Here is a 22,649-nt window from a genome sequence, read left to right as displayed (position 1 = left end):
TACTGAGTTTGCGGAATGACACCTTTGGATACGGGCCAGTATGTTGGTGCTGACCTTTAAAGCCCGAAACAACTTAGGACCAGTCTACCTGGAGTGCCTTGTCCCATATGATCCTGCCGGATTGTGAAGATCATCTTTGGAGGCTCTTCTCCGGGTGTCGCTGGTCACAACGGTGTGACAGGTGGCTACCAGAGAAAGAACCTTCTCTGTAGTAGCTCCCCATCTGTGTAATGCTCTTCCCAGGGAGATCTGCCTGGCATCTTCATTGTATACATTTATACACCAAGTCAAGACCTTCCTCTTCCAGCAGGCATTTAAACTGTTGTTCTGATTATTGTTACTGATAGCTCTTTAATATTTTTAATATTTTGATATGTTAATGGTTGTATTTATTGTTCTGGTTGCAATTTTATTGTTTGGGGCTTTTTTTCTTCTGCTGTTTTTACTAATGATTGCAAACCACCCTGAGGGCATCTGCCAGTTGGGCACTTTATAAATTTAATAAACAAAACAAATAAATATCAGAGTGCGTAATGTGTTTTACTATGCTTTTTATGTTGCATTTGTAATCTTCTCTTCCACTAAGGACCTTATGGTTTTGTACGTGGTCAATGTTACCTTCACAAGCACCCTGAGAGGCAGGTTAGAGAATGAGAGATCGTGACTTGCCCAAGGGCAGGGCCGGCCCAAGAAACGTTGCTGCCTGAGGGACAAGATGGTGTTCGTCCTGTTCCATGTAAAAAAGACAAGTGGACTGGCAGATGAATTGGTCTTCAATACTAATGATGGGACAAAGTTCTCCACAGACCTTGAAGGCAGCAGGCTAACTTAGGGGGCATAGAGTAGGCCGCACAGTTCTCTCCTTGAACACCTTGCTGCTGCTTCCTAGCGTCTGCTGCCTGAGGCGACTGCCTCACCTGCCTAATGGTAGGGCCAGCCCTGCCCAAGGATCACCCATCGAAGCCAAGTAGAGATTTGACCTGAGGTCTATCTTGTCCACATCTGCCCAATATTTTTCTCTCTTAAATTGTCTCGTGTCTTTTCTTCATTGCTTCTTAGCATCCACACAAGCTTTTAGGGACTCAGATGTCTTCATTCAGTTCATTCACCCCTTGCAAGCAACAGCGTCCCAAATGATGGGCTCTATTCACATCTTGCCCATCCACACCGAAGACCAGAGAGCCACAAAACCTGCACAGAGGTACTGAGGTCCACACAAACCCCTGTATCACATTGTACCTTGGAAGGGGCTTCTTCTCTCACTTCCGGTTTTGCGTCGAGCAAGCACAGCAGCAAGAACCTGATGTTACCGAAGGAAGATGTATATATAGCAAAGGAGCTCATTATCTTGTGGTTGGCCCATTTTTCTTCCAGCAGAGCCCCTGTGCCTTTCACAGTGGCATGACCAGCCGAAATTCAACAGGTGAAGCTAGCCAATCACCAAATCCCCATGTGATGGATTTTGTTTTGTCTGCTGGCTCATAAACGCAGAGGGTGCCTGCAAAAAGAAGTAAAGACCCTACTTATCCTGTTTGCTTTGGGAAGCAACCCATCTGCACTGGAAACAGCACTACTGCGAAGCCTCTCTCACCTGCTTCTTTACCCATTTTGGTGGATGCCCCCCACACTTATCCACTCCAGCAACATGTCTTCCCATTCCCAGGAGCCATGGTCCATGTACTCTTGCCGTGAGTCATCCCTTCTCTGCCTTCCTCCCCGCGCTTGTCTACCACCCACCCGCGCCCTTTAGCACTCCTGCCCAGCCTCCCCTCGAAGAGCCCCGTCTCTCCCACTCTCACAGACCCAGTAGTCCCTCGCCCCTGGGCTCAGCTTCGTTGCCAGCAGGCCCCGCCCCACGCTCGGGGACCGCGTCCGCTCCTCCTTGGCCCTTCTTCCCTCTTTGCCCCTCGCCTTCTCCGCGCCCTCGGCCCCTCACGTCGCCCCCCGGCGGCTGTCTCGTTCTCCCCCCGCCCCCGCGCCCGCCCCCGGCTTCCCGCCTTCTTCCTCGCGCTTCCTCCTCTCCCTTCTGCTCCTCGCAGCGGCTCGGCTCCTTCCCGCAAAGCCGCCGGCCGAGCTACCGAGCCCCGGCAAACTTGGCCGAGCCGCCCAAGCGGGACGCGCTGGCAGCAGCAAGCGGCAGAGGGAGGAAAAGGAAAGGGAAGCGGGGCTGCGCCATCCCCCTGCTCCCGGAGCGCGTCTGCTCTCCCTGAGCCGGGCAGAAGCAGCCTTGCGCCACGCGGGGGACAGCAGCGGCGGCGCCGGCGCGGGGAGCTTTGCGCCGGCCGGGACCGACCGCCCGCCACTTAGCAGCAGCAGCAGGCCACTTGCCAGACGTGGCTTCGCCTGCTGCCGCCGCCCCTTCCCGACGCGCCCTCGCCCCGGCGCTGGAAATGAAGAGAGCGTGCACGCTGTCCCTCTGGCTCTGGATCGGCATCGTCTCGGAAGCAGGTGAGCGAGCGCAGGCGCGCCGTCGACGGAGCGCACGCTGGCGCCAAGCGCGCCGGGCAGCTGCTATAGGCGGCGGAGACGGACCGGGACGGGGGTGACGTCCCGCTACGGGCAACGTGTCCTGACCGCCGGGAGCGCATCGGCGCCTCCCTGCCACTGCCGCCCCCTCGGGTGCCCCCTCCCCCGTCGGACCGGCGGCCGTCTAGTGGGCCAGCGGCGCCTCTGGCCCTTTCTCTTTGGCGTTACGCTTTCGCCGTGCATGCCCTCAGCTCGGCCCCTGCGCCTGGCATTTGCCGCTCCGCTTCTCTCTGGAGCATCTTCCCGTCCCATTTGCCTCCCTGCCCCTCTGTTTTCCACTTCCCCCGCCTCTACAACAGGGGTGGGGAACCGGTGGTCCTCCAGATGTTGTTGGACCCCAGCTCCAGTCAGCCCCAGTCAGCATGGCCAATGATGGTGGGGATTGCATCCAACATCTTCGGGAGGGCCACAGGTTCCCGGGGATGATGGGGACTGCAGTTCAACAACATCCGGAGAGCCACAGGTTTCGTAACCCTGCTCTCCTCCATTGACCACCACTTTGGATTTTGCAACCCGTTTTTGTCCTCTTTGCCCGTTGCTGCTTTCCATATTCCCTTCCTCCTGCATTTCCCCCTTTTGTTCAGTTCCACCGCTCGGGGCACAGCATCTGCCAAACACCCGCTTCCTTCAGCGCGTGCATCTTTTGCAACTGAGGTTGTACAACTAAGCCTCTTTCCACCACCAGAGGGCACTTTTGGGTGACTAATCATTCCTTCAGGGCAGGGAAAAGGGATTTATACATCCATCCCTCTGGGTTAACCTCAGCAACAGGGATTTCTTTCAGGGGACAAACCTGCTCTGGTTCCGCAAGAAGTGCCTACTGGTGCTGTACTGATTTAAACAATGACAACAACAAGAACAACTGCTTTCTGCTTGTGATTGGTGTTGCTGTGAGTGAACTCAGTGGGGCTTACTTCTAAGTAAACATGCTTACATTGGACTGTGAATGTATGAGGGGAATCAGGAAGCACCTCCATTCCTGTGTTGTTTTTAAAATGGAGGTTTTTGCCCATGTGGAGATGATCCCTAATAGAGGGTTGTACTTAGTCCTACTTAGAACAGACCCATTGAAATGAATGAGACATAAGTTAAATGAACATTGGACACAACCCAGAGTCTGTGCTCCATAGGTACAGAGACTGGTGGAGGGAGGAGATGCAAGACAATGAATGGTTCTCTGTTTAGTTTTCATAAGATCATTCATTAATCGGTCACTAGTTATGTGATTCTCTGAATAAGGAAAGTGCCATGTAAGCACCACCATTTTAAAAAATCATTCTAGTCCAATATTCCTGAGGTGTTCACTTTTGCATAAGCACGTTCTGGACTAATTTTAATTCTGGACAGAAGTGGTTGTCTGTTGGTGAAAGAAGCATCTCTCACTTATGGATAACCTATTCTTACTTTGGTTCAGGTGATTGCATTTATCAGCAAAGCACATTGGCTCAGCACTGTCAGATTAAATAAAAAGCAACTAGGGATGCAATCCTGTGCACACTTGCTTGGAAGAAAGCACCACTGAACAAAGTGGGACTTACTTCTGAGTAAATATGCATTGGGCTGCACAAAATGCCTGCGGGGAAATAGTCTGTATGTGTAGGAGCAAATAGTAAAAATAAAGCTCTAGGCCACATTTGCTGAGATGGAGAAAATGCTTCTGTGAAGGAGGACTATGATACATGATTTGCTAGAGTTCAGATGGGAGGCTATAAAGAACCAGAGACCACAGGAAAAATCTTAGCACAGGAAGCTTTACATGTGGTTAGATCAATTTTTGCAGCATAAGACCATCTTCTATAATCCCAGCTCCATGATTCATCGTTGTTGTGGTGTATTGTTTACGGCACCAAAAAGAGATGTAAAAGCAGGGTCTTTAGCGAGCAACATTTGAGAGGTATATATAGAATGTAGCACTGCAAGCCTACAACACGGGAGTAATGCTTTTAATGCATAGTGCTCTGCCATCAGAATGGAACACACTGCATTGTGATACAACGTGTAGTATTTGGGCTCATGTTACCTTTTTCATACTGGCATAATGTATCGAGGCTGATAGACGCTGGGTTAGAGTGACCGAGATGCAATGTTACTAGCTCAGGCTTTATGCTGCAAAGAGAATTTTATCAATGTGATAAGGACCAGAGTTTCTGTGAGGTGGGCAAATGGTCTGAAGTGAGAATAACACTGCTCTGTCCTGAACTAATAGCTGGAAAGCAATGGGGAGAGCACAACAGCATAAGCAGATGTGATAAATGAACAGTGCAGCATACCGGCTTAGAAGGGATACAGGGGTGGGCATCTTTTGGCCCTCCAGATATTTTGGCCTACAACTCCCATGATCCTTAACCACTGGCTATGTTGGCTAGGGCTGATGGGAATTGTAGGCCAAAACATCTGGTGGGAGGCACAAGGTGCTTACCCTGATTTAGAACATGGAGACTCAGTTTTAAATCCCCCCTCAGCCATGAAGGTCACTGGGTAAGCTTGGTCCAGTTATACTCTCTCTCAGTCTAACTGACCTCACGGGGCTGTTGTAAGGATGCGAAGACAAGGAAAATATGTCTTTCCTGGGGAAAGGACTGGATAGCAGTTGAGTGAGTTGGCTGAAGCATAGCGGGGTATATTCTGGACCTGTGTCCTGAGACAGTAAAGCCAAACCTCATACAGAAATAGGCTTCTGCCCATAAATTGGCTGTATTGGGTGCACACTAAAAACAGCAATTCAATACTGTGTTGTATACGTGTTTGGGGGGGCGTTGTGCAGACTTCTGCTGTTCTTATGTACATTTTAAAATACTGATATTTTATTATTTTAATGCCACATTTTAATGATTGTAGACCACCTTGCAGATAGAATCAGGTAAAAAGGCAGGACACAGATATACTAACTAATATGCATGACCACATGTTACCCCATATCTCTCCTCATGTGGCAGTTTGTTGTGCACAAGTTCGCACCATAGGCACTGTATACGTTTGCACATGGCACTATGTGCTTGGCCCTCCAGATGAATATGGTTTGGGGTGTTTAAAGAACTGTTTTTAGTGCTCTTAGTATGTTATACTGCTGCTGATTTTAATTTGGTGTTGTGAGCCGAGATGGTTCTATTCTTTGCTGCTGATTTTATATTGGTTTTATTCTGGGCTGTTTTTATTTATTTATTTATTTATTTTTAATATTTGTATTTTATGTTTTTAATGTATGATGCAGCACCCAGAGAACTTTGGGCACTTGAAAAGTAAAGTAAACTAAGTAAATACATAAATAAGATAAACTGGGTGACATTCAGTTCCTGAGCTCATTTACTCTGCAATAGGTTGATGTCAGTTGAACTTATTTTCAGGTAAGTATGTGGAGGATCAGGATATCCAGCACTGCTAAGGTTATTGAAACAGCAGTAGTAATACCCTTGGTATTCTACCAGTCTATTATCACAATACCAGTGTCTCACAGTCAGGCCTCACTGCAGTTGTTAACACACAGAGATTTTATGTGTAAAGATCCCCACCTCCACCATAATGGTCACAACCAACCAGATTTAAGGAGTGGTTCAGTAGTAGAAGTATGGGACAGTGTGTCACAATGCACTCCTATGCATGTCTACTTGGAAATAAGTCCTACTGCCTTCGGTGGGGCATACTCCCAGGTAGGATTGCCACCTCAGTGACTCAAAATAATCACATACCACTGGTGGTGAGTATACAGTCGAAAGTACTTGATTACTGCCAGAGTTATTCCACTGGTTATAGCTATTTCTCTTACTATGAAATCCTTTATGTGTCTAATCAGAAGTAAGTTCCACTTAGTTCAACGGGGCTTACTCTTAGGTAAGTTGATATAGGATTGCAGCCTCTGTCCACAATAGCTGTAAACAAAATGGTGCAACTGTGATGGAGCTGTTTTTAAAACAAAGGTACTTGAGCACACTCCGGGAGAGAGCTGAGGACAGGAAGGCCTGGCGTGCTATGGTCCATTGGGTCACGAAGAGTCGGACACGACTGAACAACAACAACAAAGTTATTGATCCTCTCTTAGGAACCATAACCAAAAGCAGCACATTTATTGTTTCTATGTTCCCTCTTATTAGTAGATCTATGCATTGCTTTGAACTTCAAGAAAGGGTGGTGGTTATTATTTGTATTGTGATTATTTATCTGAGCACTTGCATTCTGGGAAATCTGACTGCAAAAAGTGGCACTACATCTGCATATATGGGTCCAAGGCTGAGCCACAGCTGCAAAAATATAATCCAGTCACTCTGCCCTGTCTCAGCCTAACCTACCTCACTGGGTTTCTGTGAGGATAAAACGGAGGTGAGGAGGAGATCCAGGTCACCACCCTGAGTGCCTTGGGGCTCGTTCACGGGGACCTTTTGTCCTGCTATTGAGATTGCTCCTTCAGGGAAGTTTGCAGGCTCTTTACCTGAGCTGGCTGTGACCCTCCTGCACTAAATGCCCTTTGTTCCATTTTTAAATAGATCCGCAGATAATGAGCTATCAAATTACCCCGTGGTGTTTGTGTTCCGCCTCAGCTTCCTCCATGAAAAGTGTTAAAGCAGAAAGATGCGGAGCAAGATCAATGAAAGATAATGGAAGACTCAGATATAGGGAGAAGGAAGGGGGATGGGGACGGGGAAAGGAAGCGCTTGTAAAGGGAGTCAGTTGTGATCCTGCATTTAAAACGGAAGTAGAAAGCCCCGTTTTAAACGCAGGATTTTAGGCTGGTGCAGAAATGCCCTTGGAGGAAGTCTGGTATAAGAAGATAATGAATTAGTGATCATACATTCTGTTAAGAAATATTAAGTGTCATGTTTTCAAAACAGATGGACAGCTTTATAGATTCCTTTTTCTTTGCCTTTTTCAATAGAAAAAGACAAAGGCAATTCTATCATACCTCCTTAATTTGTACAATCCAGCACAGCTATTTCCATATGGCCCTGGTGGTTTATGACTCTGGCTTGTCTTGGAGCCAGAGTTCCTGGTTCGCACATTGCAGTAAGCAAACCACAGAGAGAAAGTCCATGGTTCATTCAGCCACTCCTGCTTGCAGTGGAAGTGATTGGGGAGGGTGCACAAGCATGCTGCTCATAAATGAGAAGCCAGGATTCTTCCAGAGCCCTGGCATATTGTTACATGCAAATCAGGCTGTAATATAACAATGAGAAAGTAATGAGATCTGCAATAGTGAACTACAACAGGGGTGGGCAGACTTCAGGCTTCCGGGGTCTAGTACTCTAGTTTTTTACTAGAAACTCAGGTCCACCAGTGGGGGTCGGGTGCAGACGTACACAGGGTAGAATTAAGGAACAGAGTGCCTCTGGGCACATGGATCAGACCAAGAATTCTCTTTTCAGTATGACAAAAAGCTCACAGTCCTTCCACACAAAAATCCATTCCTTACTCTCCCCCCGCCCCTCGCTTTTAATTTAAGCAACCTTATTTAGGTGGGGAAAGTTATGTTGTTGTTGCTATTCTTAAGTGGTTTAGAGTCAGAAACTCTTGCTGACCTCCTGCAAGTCACCCAGAGGTCCATCAGTAGATCCCAATCTACCCTCTGCCTACCCCTGCTCTACAGTCCATACCTCTCAATTTCTCTGGCCTGCAGTACATATCTGGCCCACATCAGATTGACTTGTCCAGCTCCGTGGATCAAGTCTCCATTTACAGTGAGAGTGCTAAAAGCGTCCTTCTGGCAAAAGGCCAAGTAAAATGCAAACCCACAGCTTCCAGGAATGTAGCTGAGGGAGGCAGACAAATCCTTGTAGCAGACTTGGTGGAGTATGCTGACATGACTACAGAGGGCATATGGAATGTATTATTGCCTCACTTTTCCCCAATAGATCCCCAAGTGCTGTAGCACCTGCCGCAATGTGGACGAGTAACACAGTGTGCTGAACAGACTGCCCCCGCCCCACTCCATGTAGTTTGTGACTTGGTGCTTGGCATTCCAAAGGGTTGCAGTGTGGTCCTAATTTCTCCTTTGTGGGCATAGAAATATTCCTGCAGCTGCTTCGCTATCCACTGACTGGTTAAATTAATCCCTAGATTTTTATTGCCTCTGGCTATCTTAGTCCTTTGTTTTCATTTCAAGCTGTTAATGAGGAGGGTTAGATTAATCCCATGGGCACATTTCCCCTAAGGTCAAAATTGTAATGGTGAGGAATAGAGTGTTATTGCCTCTCTAAAGTGCCACAACCAGGCTTAATGGCTATGTGAAGTCAGGACAGTCAGTCGCTCCTATGTTTTAAGCCTGGCTGGCTCCACCCCTCTCTTGAAAATCATTTTCTGCAGACTGTCCAATATCCTTAGATGTGGACCAATGGTTTGACTCAGTGTAAGGCAGCACTACCTGGCGGAACAGCTCAGGTTTCACGTGCCAGAGGTTCCAGGTTGGAACCTAGGTAATAACCTTTCTCTAGGAGAGGCAGGAAAGGCCTCCCACACATAGCCATATATGAGCCAATGAAGAGGAAGGCTGCATGAGCCAATAGCAGGGGCACTGCTAGACCTCAGCCCTAGCCCCAAATCTATTTCCCTGGAAGCCCCAAATCTGTTCTGCAGAGCCTAAGTGTCCGTTAGTACCAATGGAAGTTTTTTTTCTCAGCTTAATTGCCATGCAAGGGGCAATTTTCAAGGGGGATTGCAGCTCAGAAGGGAAGAGTTAACTCTTTCTCAGATGCTGCAACACCCCCCCCCCAACTTTTTCCCTTGCATGGCAACTAAGGTGGGGTGGGGTGGGGGTTCTACTGGTTTCGCATGATCTGGGTCAGGATGAAAATTAATTGAAGAATTAATTTTATTTGAGATGATTTGAAGAGAAATTTATTGGCATGCTTTGCCTCCTGTGAAATTTAAATAATTCCTAGTAATTATTTTTAAATTTGCATATATAGATTTAAATTAGCATATATAACTAAATTATAAACAAACATAAATAAACATTAGCGTATATAAATAAATATATGGGTATAAATTAGTATATAGATATAAATTAGCAGATTTTTGCCCAATGGGCTTGGGCCCTGTACCTTTTAAGTGCCTGGCAATGCCCCTGGCCAGTAGCTACACACAGGCCACGTGCCTTTGGGAGGTGGGCTGTAGGCTGTAAGGCACATACTTTACATGTAGAAGAATATAGGTCAGCTTTCCCAAATCCGGTGCCCTCCAGATGTTTCGGAATTGGTAGTCCAAAATGTTTGGAGGGCACAAGGTTGGGGAAAGCTGGTCTATGTGCAATTCCTGGAATCTCTAGGTAAAACTGGGAAAAACCTCTGTCTGAAACGCTGGAGCACTGCTGCTGCTCGGTGTCAACAATACTGGGCTAGATGGACCAATGATCTGACTTGGTATAAAGCAGCTTCCTATGTACCTTTTGCAGCTTACAAAGGAAGATTCCCAGTTCACCTAATATTTTCTCATTCAGTCCTGTTAATTGTCCTTGTTGCAGTGCTCTTCTCACAGTACAGTAATCTTATTCAAGGCCAGCCCAGTTCAGATGTGGCTACTTGGCAGTAAGATTTATCCATGCGCCAAACCAAGAGATCAAAGAAAAGCTAAAAGAAGTTACCAAGTGGCCAAGTGGAAAATCTGTTATTATGCTCTGATCCATGACTGCCCCGCATAACGCACACAAAGACTATCCTAAGGCAAAATCACACGGGAGTCATGAAACTTCAGCCACTGGAGAGGCAAGAAACCATGTGAAGTTGTGTAATATGCAGGACAGGGGATGATGTATTAATACAGGGATGGGGTCAATAGGACTGTGAGATCTCCACATCCAGCCTGCTGATGCCCTGGTAGAGGCTCCAGCCACTCTGTGAAACCCCTCCCACTGCTCATTGTCCCACCCCTCAGAGAAAGGTGCTCCAATCTGCTCACGGAGGAAGAGACCTGGGTAGCCCTTTTCTCTATATGCGGATAAAAGAGTTATCTATTCATGGACAGAAGACTTGCAGACCTCTCTGTGCATGAAGAGAGGGGCTGCACCTTTCTCCATTCACAGAGAGCATATGTATGAACGGGTGTTCGTGTATGTATGTATGTATGAATGAATAAATAAGTAAGTAAGTAAGGTGTGTGTGTGTCTACCCCACCCCGCACACACACATACAGGCTGGATCTCACAGTCCTATCGAGCCCATCCCTGCATTAATACATCATCCCCTGTCCTGCATATTACACAACTTCGCATGGTTTCTTGCCTCTCCAGTGGCTGATGTTTCATGACACCTGTGTGATATATATGTTTTTGAATGAATAGTGTGCATGACAGGGAATGGCTGTCCCACTTTGGGATGTGGCCCTATCCACTGCTGGCATGGAGCCCCCAACATGCTTCCACAGTGCCAATATGGCCCTCGGAGCAAAAAAAATGTCCCTTACACCTGTATTAACATCTTGAATCTGGTCCTCACACTTTGCAATTGTGATTTTCAATTAGCCCTTCTGACTATTCCAAGCATTTTCAAATGTCCTGATTTTTCACTTACTCCTTCTGTATAGTAACAGTGATTCCTCCATTCTCTACATCTGTTTTATGACTTTACAGCAAAGATTTAAAAACAAAAAAACAAGTTATCAGGCAGAAAAAGTAATAACCCAAGTTCATATTCATAGCAAAGAGTGCCGAAAAAATGTGGACCCTCTGGAATCCATCTTTAGGCACTAGGAAGTTTCTAAGAGGTATACAGGGGGTTGGTAGGGCTTACCTGTTCATAGCACTAAACTTAGAATTGGCCAGATGTCCTTGACAGGCAGTTTAGTCCCCTAATGACTTCAAAACAGGAAAGATTCTGTTCAGCATCTTGGAAGCATGTGAGTAGTTGTAGTGTAAACAAGCAACTATAAACCTTCCTGTAAGGAGATAAAATAACCAGCTCATGTTTTTAAGACATGCATATGCTTAGATTCCTTGCATGAACTTAATAGACTATATAGTTAATAGTTTGCTGGTACACATGGGTTAAATGTATGCATTGCTGATACATGCATTTACTAAAATGAAGACATCTGAAGACATTTGTTGAAATGAAACTGTGCGAAGTGTTCCTCTCTCCCAAGATGGTGCAACACCGAGTGGCACACTATTGTATCCTTCACATAGTTAAACCAGGTATCTGCAGGATCCTGCATTAACAGGTAGCTTCCAAAGAGTTAAGTGAAGATGCTTAGCTGTGATGCCAGGCTTGATGTCCAAGCCCTTGCTGGTAGAGGTCAGCAGTGGTTCATGGGAAAGGAAAAACTGGCAGCTGGGCCGGATGTCCTGCATTTTCCCACTTCCTGCAGCCGCCTGAACTACGTTCCTTATTTAGCTTTCCTAATGGGCAGGAGGAATCTGATGGCGGAAACTGTCATAGCCTGATAACAGCTCAGACAGACCCCTTTATGATGGGTGTCATGGCAGGCAATGGGTTAGTGTTCATTTTGATGAAGATGGAGGAGGAGAGCAGCATGGTTGGCCCACCACCCAATTTCTCATTTGGGCAGGGTTTGCAGTGGCCATTTAATAAACAGCATTTTCCAGGGGAGAAGGCATCTGTGCTTCAGTGTCTTGGTCTCTTTACTCATTTGTATGCAACTCGCACTGCATTCCACTTGGAAAGTCATCAAGGCTGTGCAATGATGACGTCTTTTAGGGAAGTTTTGATGTGGGTGGCTGAGCCAGCTGATGCAGGGAGGAGTTCATGGGGAGAGGAGAGGGGGATTCTGGAGTAGAGCCTCCTGGCTGGTGTCCAGGCCTGGGCAGAGTTTTCCACTGACTTACGATGACAATGTGTCAGCAAGGCCAGCAATAACAATGGCATGGACCATGGTGACGCAGGGCTTGTCAGCTGGAGGTGGGAGGCAGTCAGTCAGAAATCTGCGCACAAGCAGCATTAACAAAACTTTTGGAAATATCTGTTCACCATTTATGATGCTCCAACATGATCTATGTACCAGAACTAGGGCAGGTATTTACATACACAAGTTCATATGAGAACATAAGAAGAGCTGGATCAGACTTAAGGTCCATCTAGTCCAGCACTCTGTTCACACAGTGGCCAACCACTGTGGCCAACCACTGTTTCCACTGGAAACCCACAAGCAGGGCATGGGTGCAACAGTACCCTCCCACCCATGTTCCCCAGCAACTGGTGTACACAGGCATACTGCCTCTGACACTGGAGGTAGCACATAGCCATTAGGACTAGTAGCCATTGATAGCTTTATCCTCAGTGAATTTGTCCAGTCCCCTTTTAAAGCTGTCCAAATTGGTGGCCATTACTACACCTTGTGGAAGTGAATCCCATAGTTTAACTATGCGCTGTGTGAGGAATTACTTCCTTTTATCTGTCCTGAGTCTACCACCAATTAGCTTGATGGGATGACCAGGGGCTTCATTAGGAAGGGGTCACCTGGGCATGGGGCATGCATCTTTTTTGAGCTGTGCAATAGATCTTTTGAACTGTCTTAATTGCCTTTTTTTTTTTTTTTTTTACATTTTCTCATTGACTTGCATTGGAAAACAGAAACGGCCATAAGTTTTGTAGTTTGGATGATAAATACATGAAATTTGGAGACCTGGTAGCCTGATCTGATTGAACCTGCCCAATTTCAGGCAGTTAGATCCAGTGACTTTTGTGCTAGTCGCAGGTAAAATTTGCTATTTTCGAGAAAAACTATCAAAGCAAACAGCTATATATATATTTTTGTGCTTCCACGTAAGTTCACGGAATTTGGGGACCTGACAGCCTCTATGGAGCTGGCTGAGCCTGCCAAAGTTCAGACAGGTCCAGTGGCTTTTGTGCTAGCCATGCATAAAGTTTCCTTTTCTCAAAGACTAAAAAAGTAAAAAACTGTCAATCCGCACAGGCGATTAGAGATCCTAATCAGAAGGTGTTTAAGGTGACCATTAGGAGGTCAATATCCCTAATCTCTGGTGTAGGTTTTGTTTTTTGAGGCGCAAAAAACCTCTCTCCTGCTACTTTACTGCTCTTACATGCCCACTGTTAGGTACTTGCTTGCAATGAAATTTTGAAGAGGGAGAAGGAAGAGCTCCATTTGAAATACTGGTATGTCACACAACATCTGATTTTACTGCCCCAAACTGGAATCTTTGGCTTCTGCAGAAGTTTAGTAGCTTCAGAACAGCAAAGGATCCAATTAGCCTCCACAAACTTGTTTCTCCTCCTCCACTTTAATTTCTCCTAAATAGCTGTAGACTCAAATTCTCCTCATAAAGGAGAACACCTCATAAAGTTAACTTAAGTACGTGCAATCCTTACAAACCCTCCACATCCTCCTAAATTCCTCTGAAGTACTACCTCTCTGAAAGGAGCCACTTGGCTTAGGGAATTCTCTCTACCCCCACCCTGCATTTCTGATCACCATTCTTCTTCCCTCCCCTATCCTGTTCTTTCTCTTCTTTATTCCACCCAGAGCATATCTTGGGGAATTCTTAAAGAGAATTCTTTTCGGTGGGCAAGAGAAGTTCTGAACTGTATTTGACTTTATACAAACAGACAAGAGGGTTGTTTTTTCTCCTTCTCACTCAAGTCTTTGAGAAAAGTGGGTTCACATGGTTGCAGAGAAACACATCTGGGGCTGTTTTGTTTGTCAGGTGCCATTATCCAGCAATAGGAAGGGCTGCAGCTCAGTGGTGGAGCATATGCTTAGTATGCAGAAGGTCCCAGGTTCAATCCCCAGCATCTCCAGGTAGGGCTAGGAAAAAAATCTGGCCTGAAACCCTGGAAAGCCACTGCTGCCAGTCAGTGTTGACAATACCGGGCTAGATGGACCCAGGGTCTCTTCCTGTGTTCCTGTGAACAGAAAGCTTTAATGAAAATAGGAGTTTGGGGTTTGTTTTTTAAGTGGAGGGGAGATAAATACTGTTCATTTATACAAGCCTATGTATGCCTGCTCAGAAGTCCCATTATGTTTAATGAGGCTTACCCCCAGGAAAGCATGCATAGGATTCCAGCACAAGTTACTTTTGCAGGGAGGTTTGCATTCTACATGTTTGCTCATAAATAAGTCCTGACATATGAGCATGGTACTGCAGGCTTAATACAGTGCTTCAGTGGTAAGGGAAAGGCGCTTAGTACATGCTTAGAGTTTCTCCATAACTTAACCCTAGTTTTGAAAACTGATTCATTGGCTGAATCTTGGTGAAGACTTGGCACAAATGACATTATGGGGAGGAAAATACAATGAGAGCGTGTGCATAACAAGGAGGAAGTAGAGGAGAGTTGCACAAAACAAGACATCTGTTTTTATGAAGAGTTGCTGGAGGATGGTAGGGTGAGGAGGGATGGTTGCATGGAGGGGAATAGAATTGGTAAGGGGAGAATGTAAGTGCTCAGTGGTGAAAGAAAATCATTCTGCATATGCTCAGCGGCACTCTATTTAAGAACGTAAGAAGAACCGTGCTTCATCAGACCAAGGTCCATCTAGCCCAGCATTCTGTTTACACAGTGGCCAACCAGATACCCACAGGAAACCCACAAGCAGGACATGAGTGCAATAGCACCTTCCCACCCATGTTCCCCTGCTGCTAACAGTGGTGAAATGTAAATAAATTCTAGTAATTTTAAATTTGTATGCATGCATATCTTTCAGAAACCATGCAGTTTTCTTGCCTGGGGGACAACTTTAATGGCCTGTGTATTTTCATTCAAATTTACCCAAAAACTATTGGGGAAGGGGTGAAGGGAAGGGAAAGCAAATAACTCCCTCCCCTAAATTGGAGAACTCCCCTTCCACATGAACTGCTACACCTATCCTTCTGAAGTTTTGCTGGTTTCTTACTTAGGGACAACTCTAGTCCGTAATTTTCAGACCAATGGTCCACAAGGAAAATATGGAGAAAAGTATGTCCTCTTTTGGAGACCTCAAAATGTCAAGGCCACCTTTGCACAAAAACCCTTGTGGCTATCCTTCTGAAATTTGGCAGACATCATCTGCTCTGATGGGGCAATGAATCCTGAAATGTTTATCCACTTCTTCCAAGTAATAAAAATGTTATTGGCAGTTCCCTTTAAAAGAAAATCAGAATATAAACCCTGCACCTATTTTTCTGACATTGGGGAAGTGTCTAGGGGGCTACTATGCCTGAAATTATCATCCAGTTCTGACCAAGAGAAAAAAGTTACTTTTTTTCTAATTTCCTATGGTAGTCAACAGGAAGCATAAAAACTCATTTTTCCAAACCTTGACTCAGGTTTGGTGCTGAGCTGAAGTGGTCCAACTATAAATTGGCCCGAGCAGAAGAGGGATGTTTTCCAAAACGCTGAATTGGGGTCTGAGTTGAAGGGGGGGGGGTCAGAGCATGCTTCTTTTGTTTCTATATATGTAATCTATATACAGATGCAAGCACACCACTTGTGCGCTCGTGCACACATGCACACGTGTGTGTGTGTGTGTGTGTGTGTGTGTATCTTAGAGGTACGCTTAGGCTCGGATATATATATTATATATATGCAAATTTGTGTTATGGGCCTGTGCCCTGGATCTTTTAAGAACTTGGAAACGCCCCTGGGGATGACCATGGGTTCTAGTATTATGGGAGAGGGAGAAAAACTTCTCCCTGTCCACTTTCTCCACATCATACATAATTGTGTACACCTCTATCATATCTCCCCTTATCCCCATTTTTCCACGCTAAACAATCCCAAATGTTGTATCCTTCCTCATAGAGTTGCTCCAGCCCCTTGACCATTTTGGTTGCCCTTTTCTGTGCTTTTTCCAACTCTACAATATCCTTTTTTTAGGTGCAGTGGCTGGAACTGTACGCAGTATTCGAAGCATGGTTGCCTCATAGATTTGTCATTACCCTGGAATACCAATGAGCCATGCAGGCTCCACAGCCCTGGAGAGGGCACTTGGGGGTAATCATGGTGATGGCCTCACGCATCTCACTATTCCACAGCAAAACTAGGGCCTCAACAGGATTGCCAGTTCTGTCCATGGGGGCAGAAGGAGCAAAGGAAAGGGTTGGAAGGAAGGAAGGAAGGAGCAAAAAAAAAGAAAACATAAAACCAAATAAGGGTAGTGCTCAAATTTCTACACCAATGAAGAGGGTAATGTTACTCTGGATTCCAGCAGAATAGAATAAGGCATGCAGTTATGCAGATATATTCAATTAGCATAATTGTGTACTATTCATAAATTTTTAGTTTTCTGGCTGCAGAATTCTAAATTATGAGGCAAAGGCAGGTTTCGAAAGTAATTCTTGCCTTGTAACCCTGATTTGTGGATTGGCTGTGGTTTTGAAGGGGAGTATTGCAGGGTGGTAGTTCTTAAACTTTTCCAGCCCAGCAATTTTCCCCCCAGCCCTTCCTCCCAACCCGTTTTTTCTTGTTTTACACAGATTTTTTTTTGGGGGGGGCAATTGGCTACAAGTAGCAGAGTGGTCAAGCAGGAAGCCTGGGAGAAGGAATGTGGGGAAGGGTTAAGCACCTCCACCCACTGACTCTCCCTTGTAAATGCCAACTGCTGCATTTACTGGCAGAATTTGCTGAATTATTATGTGCTAACTGTATGTATTAAATTGTACACAGTAATGTTTTGGTTGCTGCAAGTAACTTGCAAATGGAAATCTGAAGAGAAGGGATGCTAGTCAGATTCAGAACAGCCTACTGCCCTTTCTATTTACTTCAATTTGCTGCCCATTCTGTTTTTCTTGCTGATTTCTACCATAGCAGTTAGCATCTGCAGGAAGGAATAAGGACAATCTAGCAGATGGCAGCTCAACAACCAGAATAGCTGATAGCTCTAGTCTCAAGAGATGTGGACAGAGAAGAAAGAAACATAGCTGTGTCCTGCAGAGTGTGCCTCAGAAAGAAGGAAGGAAGTTTTTATTACTAGGCTTAATCCTAAATTCGTTGTTTTGCACTCAATGACTTCCGAGGGAATGTTGCCTGATTAAAATTGGGAATAAAAATTCCAGGAATCACTCCAAAGTACAACTTTCCAGAATGGCTTGGGCTATGTAAAAACATTTGGCTCAGAAGAAGTTTAGATATTGAACCTGAATAATCAAGGAAGTATAGAACTGAGATTTGTGGATAGCCATGGCTCTACAATGCCTACTTTATTAATGGAATACAGTTAAGGACGGGCCCTAATAAAAAAAAAAAGTTGTACTTAGGGCCTGTTGAAATAAATGGGGCAAGTTAAATAGTGACAAGCTTAATTCCGCTGTGCCTAACATTATTAGTATCAGGACCAAGGTCTACAAGGATTTAGTGGTCCTTTCTTGACATGTCTATACTGCAAATTATAAATTGTACAATTCAGATACACATACTGTGTGACAACCCAAACCTTTCAGCCATGTAATATGCTTTTTCTGATAATACAGTGAAATTTATTTGAGCTGTTGGATCATCCTTTATATGTATATTTTATATAAATACCTTGTTTAAACAATACTTTTCCTAAGTGGCCGAAGTACTTCCTATAAAATTATCTAAGAAGTGATCCTTACAACAACCCTGTAAGGAAGACTAGTGTTATTATCCCTATATTTACAAATGGGGAACTGTGGTTTTCTATTTTTCCAAGCCATCCAATGAATTCATGGTTGATTTGAATTTGGACTGGGAGATTCCAGATAGCAGCTTATGCCCTTATAGTAAATCCTATATATGTCTACCCAGAAGTAATCCCCATTACATTCAATTGGGCTGACTCTCAGGTAAGTGGTATATGATTGCAGCCTTAAATGTTAATCTACACCATCTCTTGGCAGGATTCGAATACGTCACTTGCTTTCTCTGAGATGTGACCCACTAAGGTCATATTTGTTCTCAGGAAAGGCTTAGGATGTATGCATAAAATATTGCTTGATAATGTTGACAAAAATTATGTCAAAAGTTCAGAGATTCTTGACAATCAATAATGAAGCCATTTACTTACTTACTTACTTACTTATTTATTTCACTTGTACCCCTCCTTTCTACCAGAAATGGCACTCAAGGCAGCTTACAATCACTAGTAAAACTTGATAAAAACAGTAATAAAAGAAATACATTAAACACAATTAAAAGCACAACAGTAACACAGTAAAAACAGCCTCCAGCCCAACAGACCCACTTATACATCAAAGGCCCTATTGAATAAAGCACTCTCTGTCTGGTGGTGGAAGGATAGCAGAGAGGGAGCGAAGCTAGCCTTCCTGCGCCAGGGGGTCGCCACTGAGAAGGTCCTCTTTCGTGGCGCCTCTGAAAGCGGTGGTATTGAAAGGACAACTTTCCAGAAGATCTTAAGAACTGGGCAGGCTCATATGAGAGAAGGCAATCTTTTGGGTAGCCTGGTCCCAAGCTGTATAGGGCTTGATAGGTCATAACCAGCACTTCGTTCTGCCCAGAAACGGATCCGTAGACAGTGATCCGTAGACAGTTACAAGCATGCTCCTTGTAACCAATCCCAGTCAGCAGTCTGACTGCAGCATTCTGGATCAGCTGAAGTTTCTGGCCAATGTACTTCAGCTATCTACATTGTGGATATATAGGTACATGCTTGCTCAATTTATTCAAATACAGGGTTTTCCAAATTTTATTGTATGACCCCAGGAAACGTGGGCTTGGATTCTTCCTTCTGCGAACAATTTTCACGTTCATGGAAAGGGACTCTCCCTTCCCTCTGTAGCCCCCTGAAAATCTGCATCTGGAGGTCAAGGGACCCTTGGGAATGGTGTGGGATTTGCTGAGAGAGGAGTTGGCAGAAATCACAGTGAAATTAAAATGACAAATCAGAAATAGAAACCAACAGTAAACCCCTAAAATTGCAGCAGCATAAAAGCACAAGAAAGGCCAAATTAATTAAATGCATGCTGAAATAAAGTTAAGGCAACAAAGCATGCTTACCTCTAACCATGGTTGAATGTAATGTCTGCACTGGGTCTGTGTCTGCCTAGATGCCCATCAATTATCTGCACAGTAACTGCATCTGCCCTGAGGACATTTCAGAAGAAGGCATACCTCCAATTATTTTTGAATAGAGCATTAATACTCTATTAATGTAAGAATCCTTGGGGTAAGAATACAGATGAGGGTGTGTGAGGAGAGATGGTATTTGAGCGAGGAAATGGACTTTGCATTTTGACCAAGATATTAGCTAAAAATTCTAAAGCCTCCTTGGAGGAAAAAGTGTGTTTGTGTTTTTAAGTTTGTAGCCTTCCTTATCCTCTCATCCCCCACATAATGAGCACCCACTGCATAATTTTGATATGTAGCTTGGACAAGCACTCGGCTTGCTCCCGACTTTGCAGTTCAGTGGCAGTCGGAGGCCTGTACTCCCAAGGCTTGGCATTTCCCAGTATTTACAGCCCTGCTCCGCCCCCAGCTGCTTAGACAAATAAAATCTAATGCTGACTGAATCCTGTCTGTCCTCAATAGCAATAATAACAAGATCTGGGTGGCATTTCAAAGAATGTATCGGTAGGCGAGGTTTTGAAATTAGCTAGCAATAATAGTATTTTAAATTGAGGGCTGGCATAGAAATGAAATAGTTTCTTTATAATAGGCTAGAGCCTCTGACTTAACTGCTGTCAGCTGTTACTGGTACGAATGGGAATGCAAAAGATTGCTCATAGCACTGACCTCTCACTAACCCCACCCCCAAATGAAAACAAGTTTGATTACAATATTAGATAAAAGGAATAATAAATGTGATTTTGTGCAAACTCGAGAGACCCACACAAGTGTAAAATGATACATTAGCACTGAAATAAAGTTGGTTAAAAAACAGCTTCCTCCACATTTACAGTTTTATGATGTTTAAAAGGATAGAGAGACTGAATAATCAACTTTAGAATGCAAACCATAGAGCTTCGCCACAAAGCTTCTGCATCAGATTCAGATCCATTGTGGATACATCAAGTTAGAAGGTGCTTTCCTATCCCCATTTTACAAGAGAGTGGCTTATATTATGAGAGAACAATGCCTGCTAAAACACAGCTCTGTGCAACATGGCAACATGGCTTGACCTGGCTTTAACCACACAGCGCTTTTGTATTATTTTCATTACATTGATATCCCACTTTTTCTCCAAGGAGCTCGAGGTCCCCCTCGCCATTTATCCTCACAACAACCTTGTGAGGTAGGTTAGGCTGAGAGAGAGACTGTCCCAAGATCACCTAGAGAGATTTATGGTTGAGTTTGGATTTGTACCTGGCTCCCTCCAGTCATCGCCTGACACTATTACCACTCCATCCCACTTGTACACCATAATCCTACATAATACTTTCCTTGGATTTCTATCACTCCTGCTTTGTGTGGTGCTAACGCCTTGCCCCATATCTAGGGGATATTTGGGTTTTGTCTGGGGTTTTTGTTGGTTGCAGTATGGGAAGGTTGAGTAAATATTGGTCTACACAGTTTGTTATTGGAAAATGACTCTTTCCTGGCCTAGCTTTCCTTCATCCTTCCCATATCCTGAATGGAGCAGGTCTGAATAACATGCCAGAGGGATATTTTCAAGAGTCAGATGGTCCCACAAAAGCTTAAGGCTCTTGTAGAGCTACATGCTTAGAGAGAACTTAATATTTAAAAACATTGAGATTGGGGAAATCTGTATACCTTCCCCAGAAGTTTGTTTCGTGCTGGCAGCAATGGCGTGCGTGAAAATACTGTATAATTAATCAAGACTGGAGATTAGGGCTTTTAGAAACCACAGAGTTTGTAGCTTTGCCTACATGTTTTTGCTACATCTTGAATGCACGGGACCAACTAGCTCATGTGATTTTTAACCCCACTCAAGCTTACTTAGTTATTAAGTGCAATGTCTTTGGTAGTAATTGCTATCCTTATATGGAAGTAATTAGAACATATAAACATTTCCCTGCTATTGTGTTATAGATCTGAGCACCCTTGGGGTTTGAGTTATTGTGTGCGGGAACAATTTTAAATAGGAAAACAACAATCAGTAGATTTGGCCAGAGATTTTTTTTAGAAGTCCTTCGGAGGTTTATGATGTTCTGCAAACCATTTGGCAAACTATTGTAACAATCTTTTTCTAGCTTGCAGTTGTTTAGTGAAGTTCTAACTATGACAATATGATTGACTGACCACAGGAAGCCTGCAGAGATAGCCAATGTATGGCATTTCAACTGACATCTTTTTTTTGTCTGGAAAAAAAATGAATTTCATGTCTGCATGTGATTTATTTCTAATTGCAAGATGCCTGAGATACCTGTGCAGATTCATCTCTATCTCTTCAGACTCATTATAATAATTAGGATTGCTATTTGCAAAGATTACAGTTTTCCTGACTATTTCATTCAAAAAATGTCTGTGAAGGCCTTCAGTCCATATCAAATAGGGGAGGCTTCCAGAAAAAAAAATAGATTAATAATCCTTTCAGAATTAATAAAATGATCAAAGCCTCTTCTGTCTCAAGGTACCGCTCTCTGTGCTGTTATTGATTATAGCTCATCGTTCTGTCAAAGAATCACAGGAAGCCATCATGAGACTGTAAACCTAAAGGAAGGATAAACCTTGCTTTTTTGGGAGATATCATATGTTTCAAAAGCAAGAAAACAGAGCTTCAGCCAGTAACCCCAAAGTAACATACTTAAAAAAAAGTATTTATTGATTGATTATTACATTTATATCCCACCTTTTTTCCTCTTGCAAGGAACCCAAGATGGTTTACATGGTCCTCTTCCTCTCCATTTTATCCTCACAACAACCCTGTGAGGTATATTAGGCTGAGAGTCAGTGACTAGCTCAAAGTCACCCAGTAAGCTTCACAGGGACTAGAACCCAGACCTCCCAAGTCCCAGTCCAACACTCAAGCCACTACACCACACTGGCTCTCAAGGACCAAAGTAGGCATGGTACTTTCTCTCTCCTATTAGTGCTCAAGTGCCTTCATGAAGAAATTCAACAGGTAGTGTTTCCCAGTATGGAGCTGCTGTAAAGTGGAATTCTTCACCAGTTGAATTTCTGTCAGGCAGCTGTTAAAGTCAGAGGAGCACTGACAGAAAAAATGCACTGACAGTCCTAGAGAAAGAGTTGTTTAGTTCCGTTGCCATCAATTATTGGCAGGTCAGATCCAAAGGGAAATGAGTGCTTTCGGGTGGGCAACGAGCACCACTCCTACTGCTAAAAGCAGCAAATATCAAACTCCCCAGAGGG

The 22,649-nt window shown here is 44.4% G+C and overlaps 1 protein-coding gene across 1 annotated transcript in view; it reads left to right on the top strand.

Annotated features, from left to right (window-relative positions):
• Nucleotides 1–466: 466 nt before the first annotated feature.
• The window catches only part of FLT4 (fms related receptor tyrosine kinase 4), a 147,014-nt gene continuing 124,831 nt past the window's right edge, over nucleotides 467–22,649 (top strand). Inside the window, exons 1-2 of the mRNA XM_084839141.1 lie at nucleotides 467–1,498; nucleotides 2,329–2,448. Of these exons, the coding sequence (XP_084695267.1) occupies nucleotides 2,391–2,448 (58 nt within the window). The 5' untranslated portion in view covers nucleotides 467–1,498; nucleotides 2,329–2,390. The remainder of the gene's footprint in view (nucleotides 1,499–2,328; nucleotides 2,449–22,649) is intronic.

The sequence above is a fragment of the Heloderma suspectum genome, chromosome 2, assembly GCF_057233095.1.
Source record: "Heloderma suspectum isolate Gila_16-S chromosome 2, 16-S_ref, whole genome shotgun sequence".
Lineage (NCBI taxonomy): Eukaryota > Metazoa > Chordata > Lepidosauria > Squamata > Helodermatidae > Heloderma > Heloderma suspectum.
The sequence above is the reverse complement of the archived record's forward strand: the minus strand, read 5'-3'. Positions and strand labels throughout refer to the sequence as shown.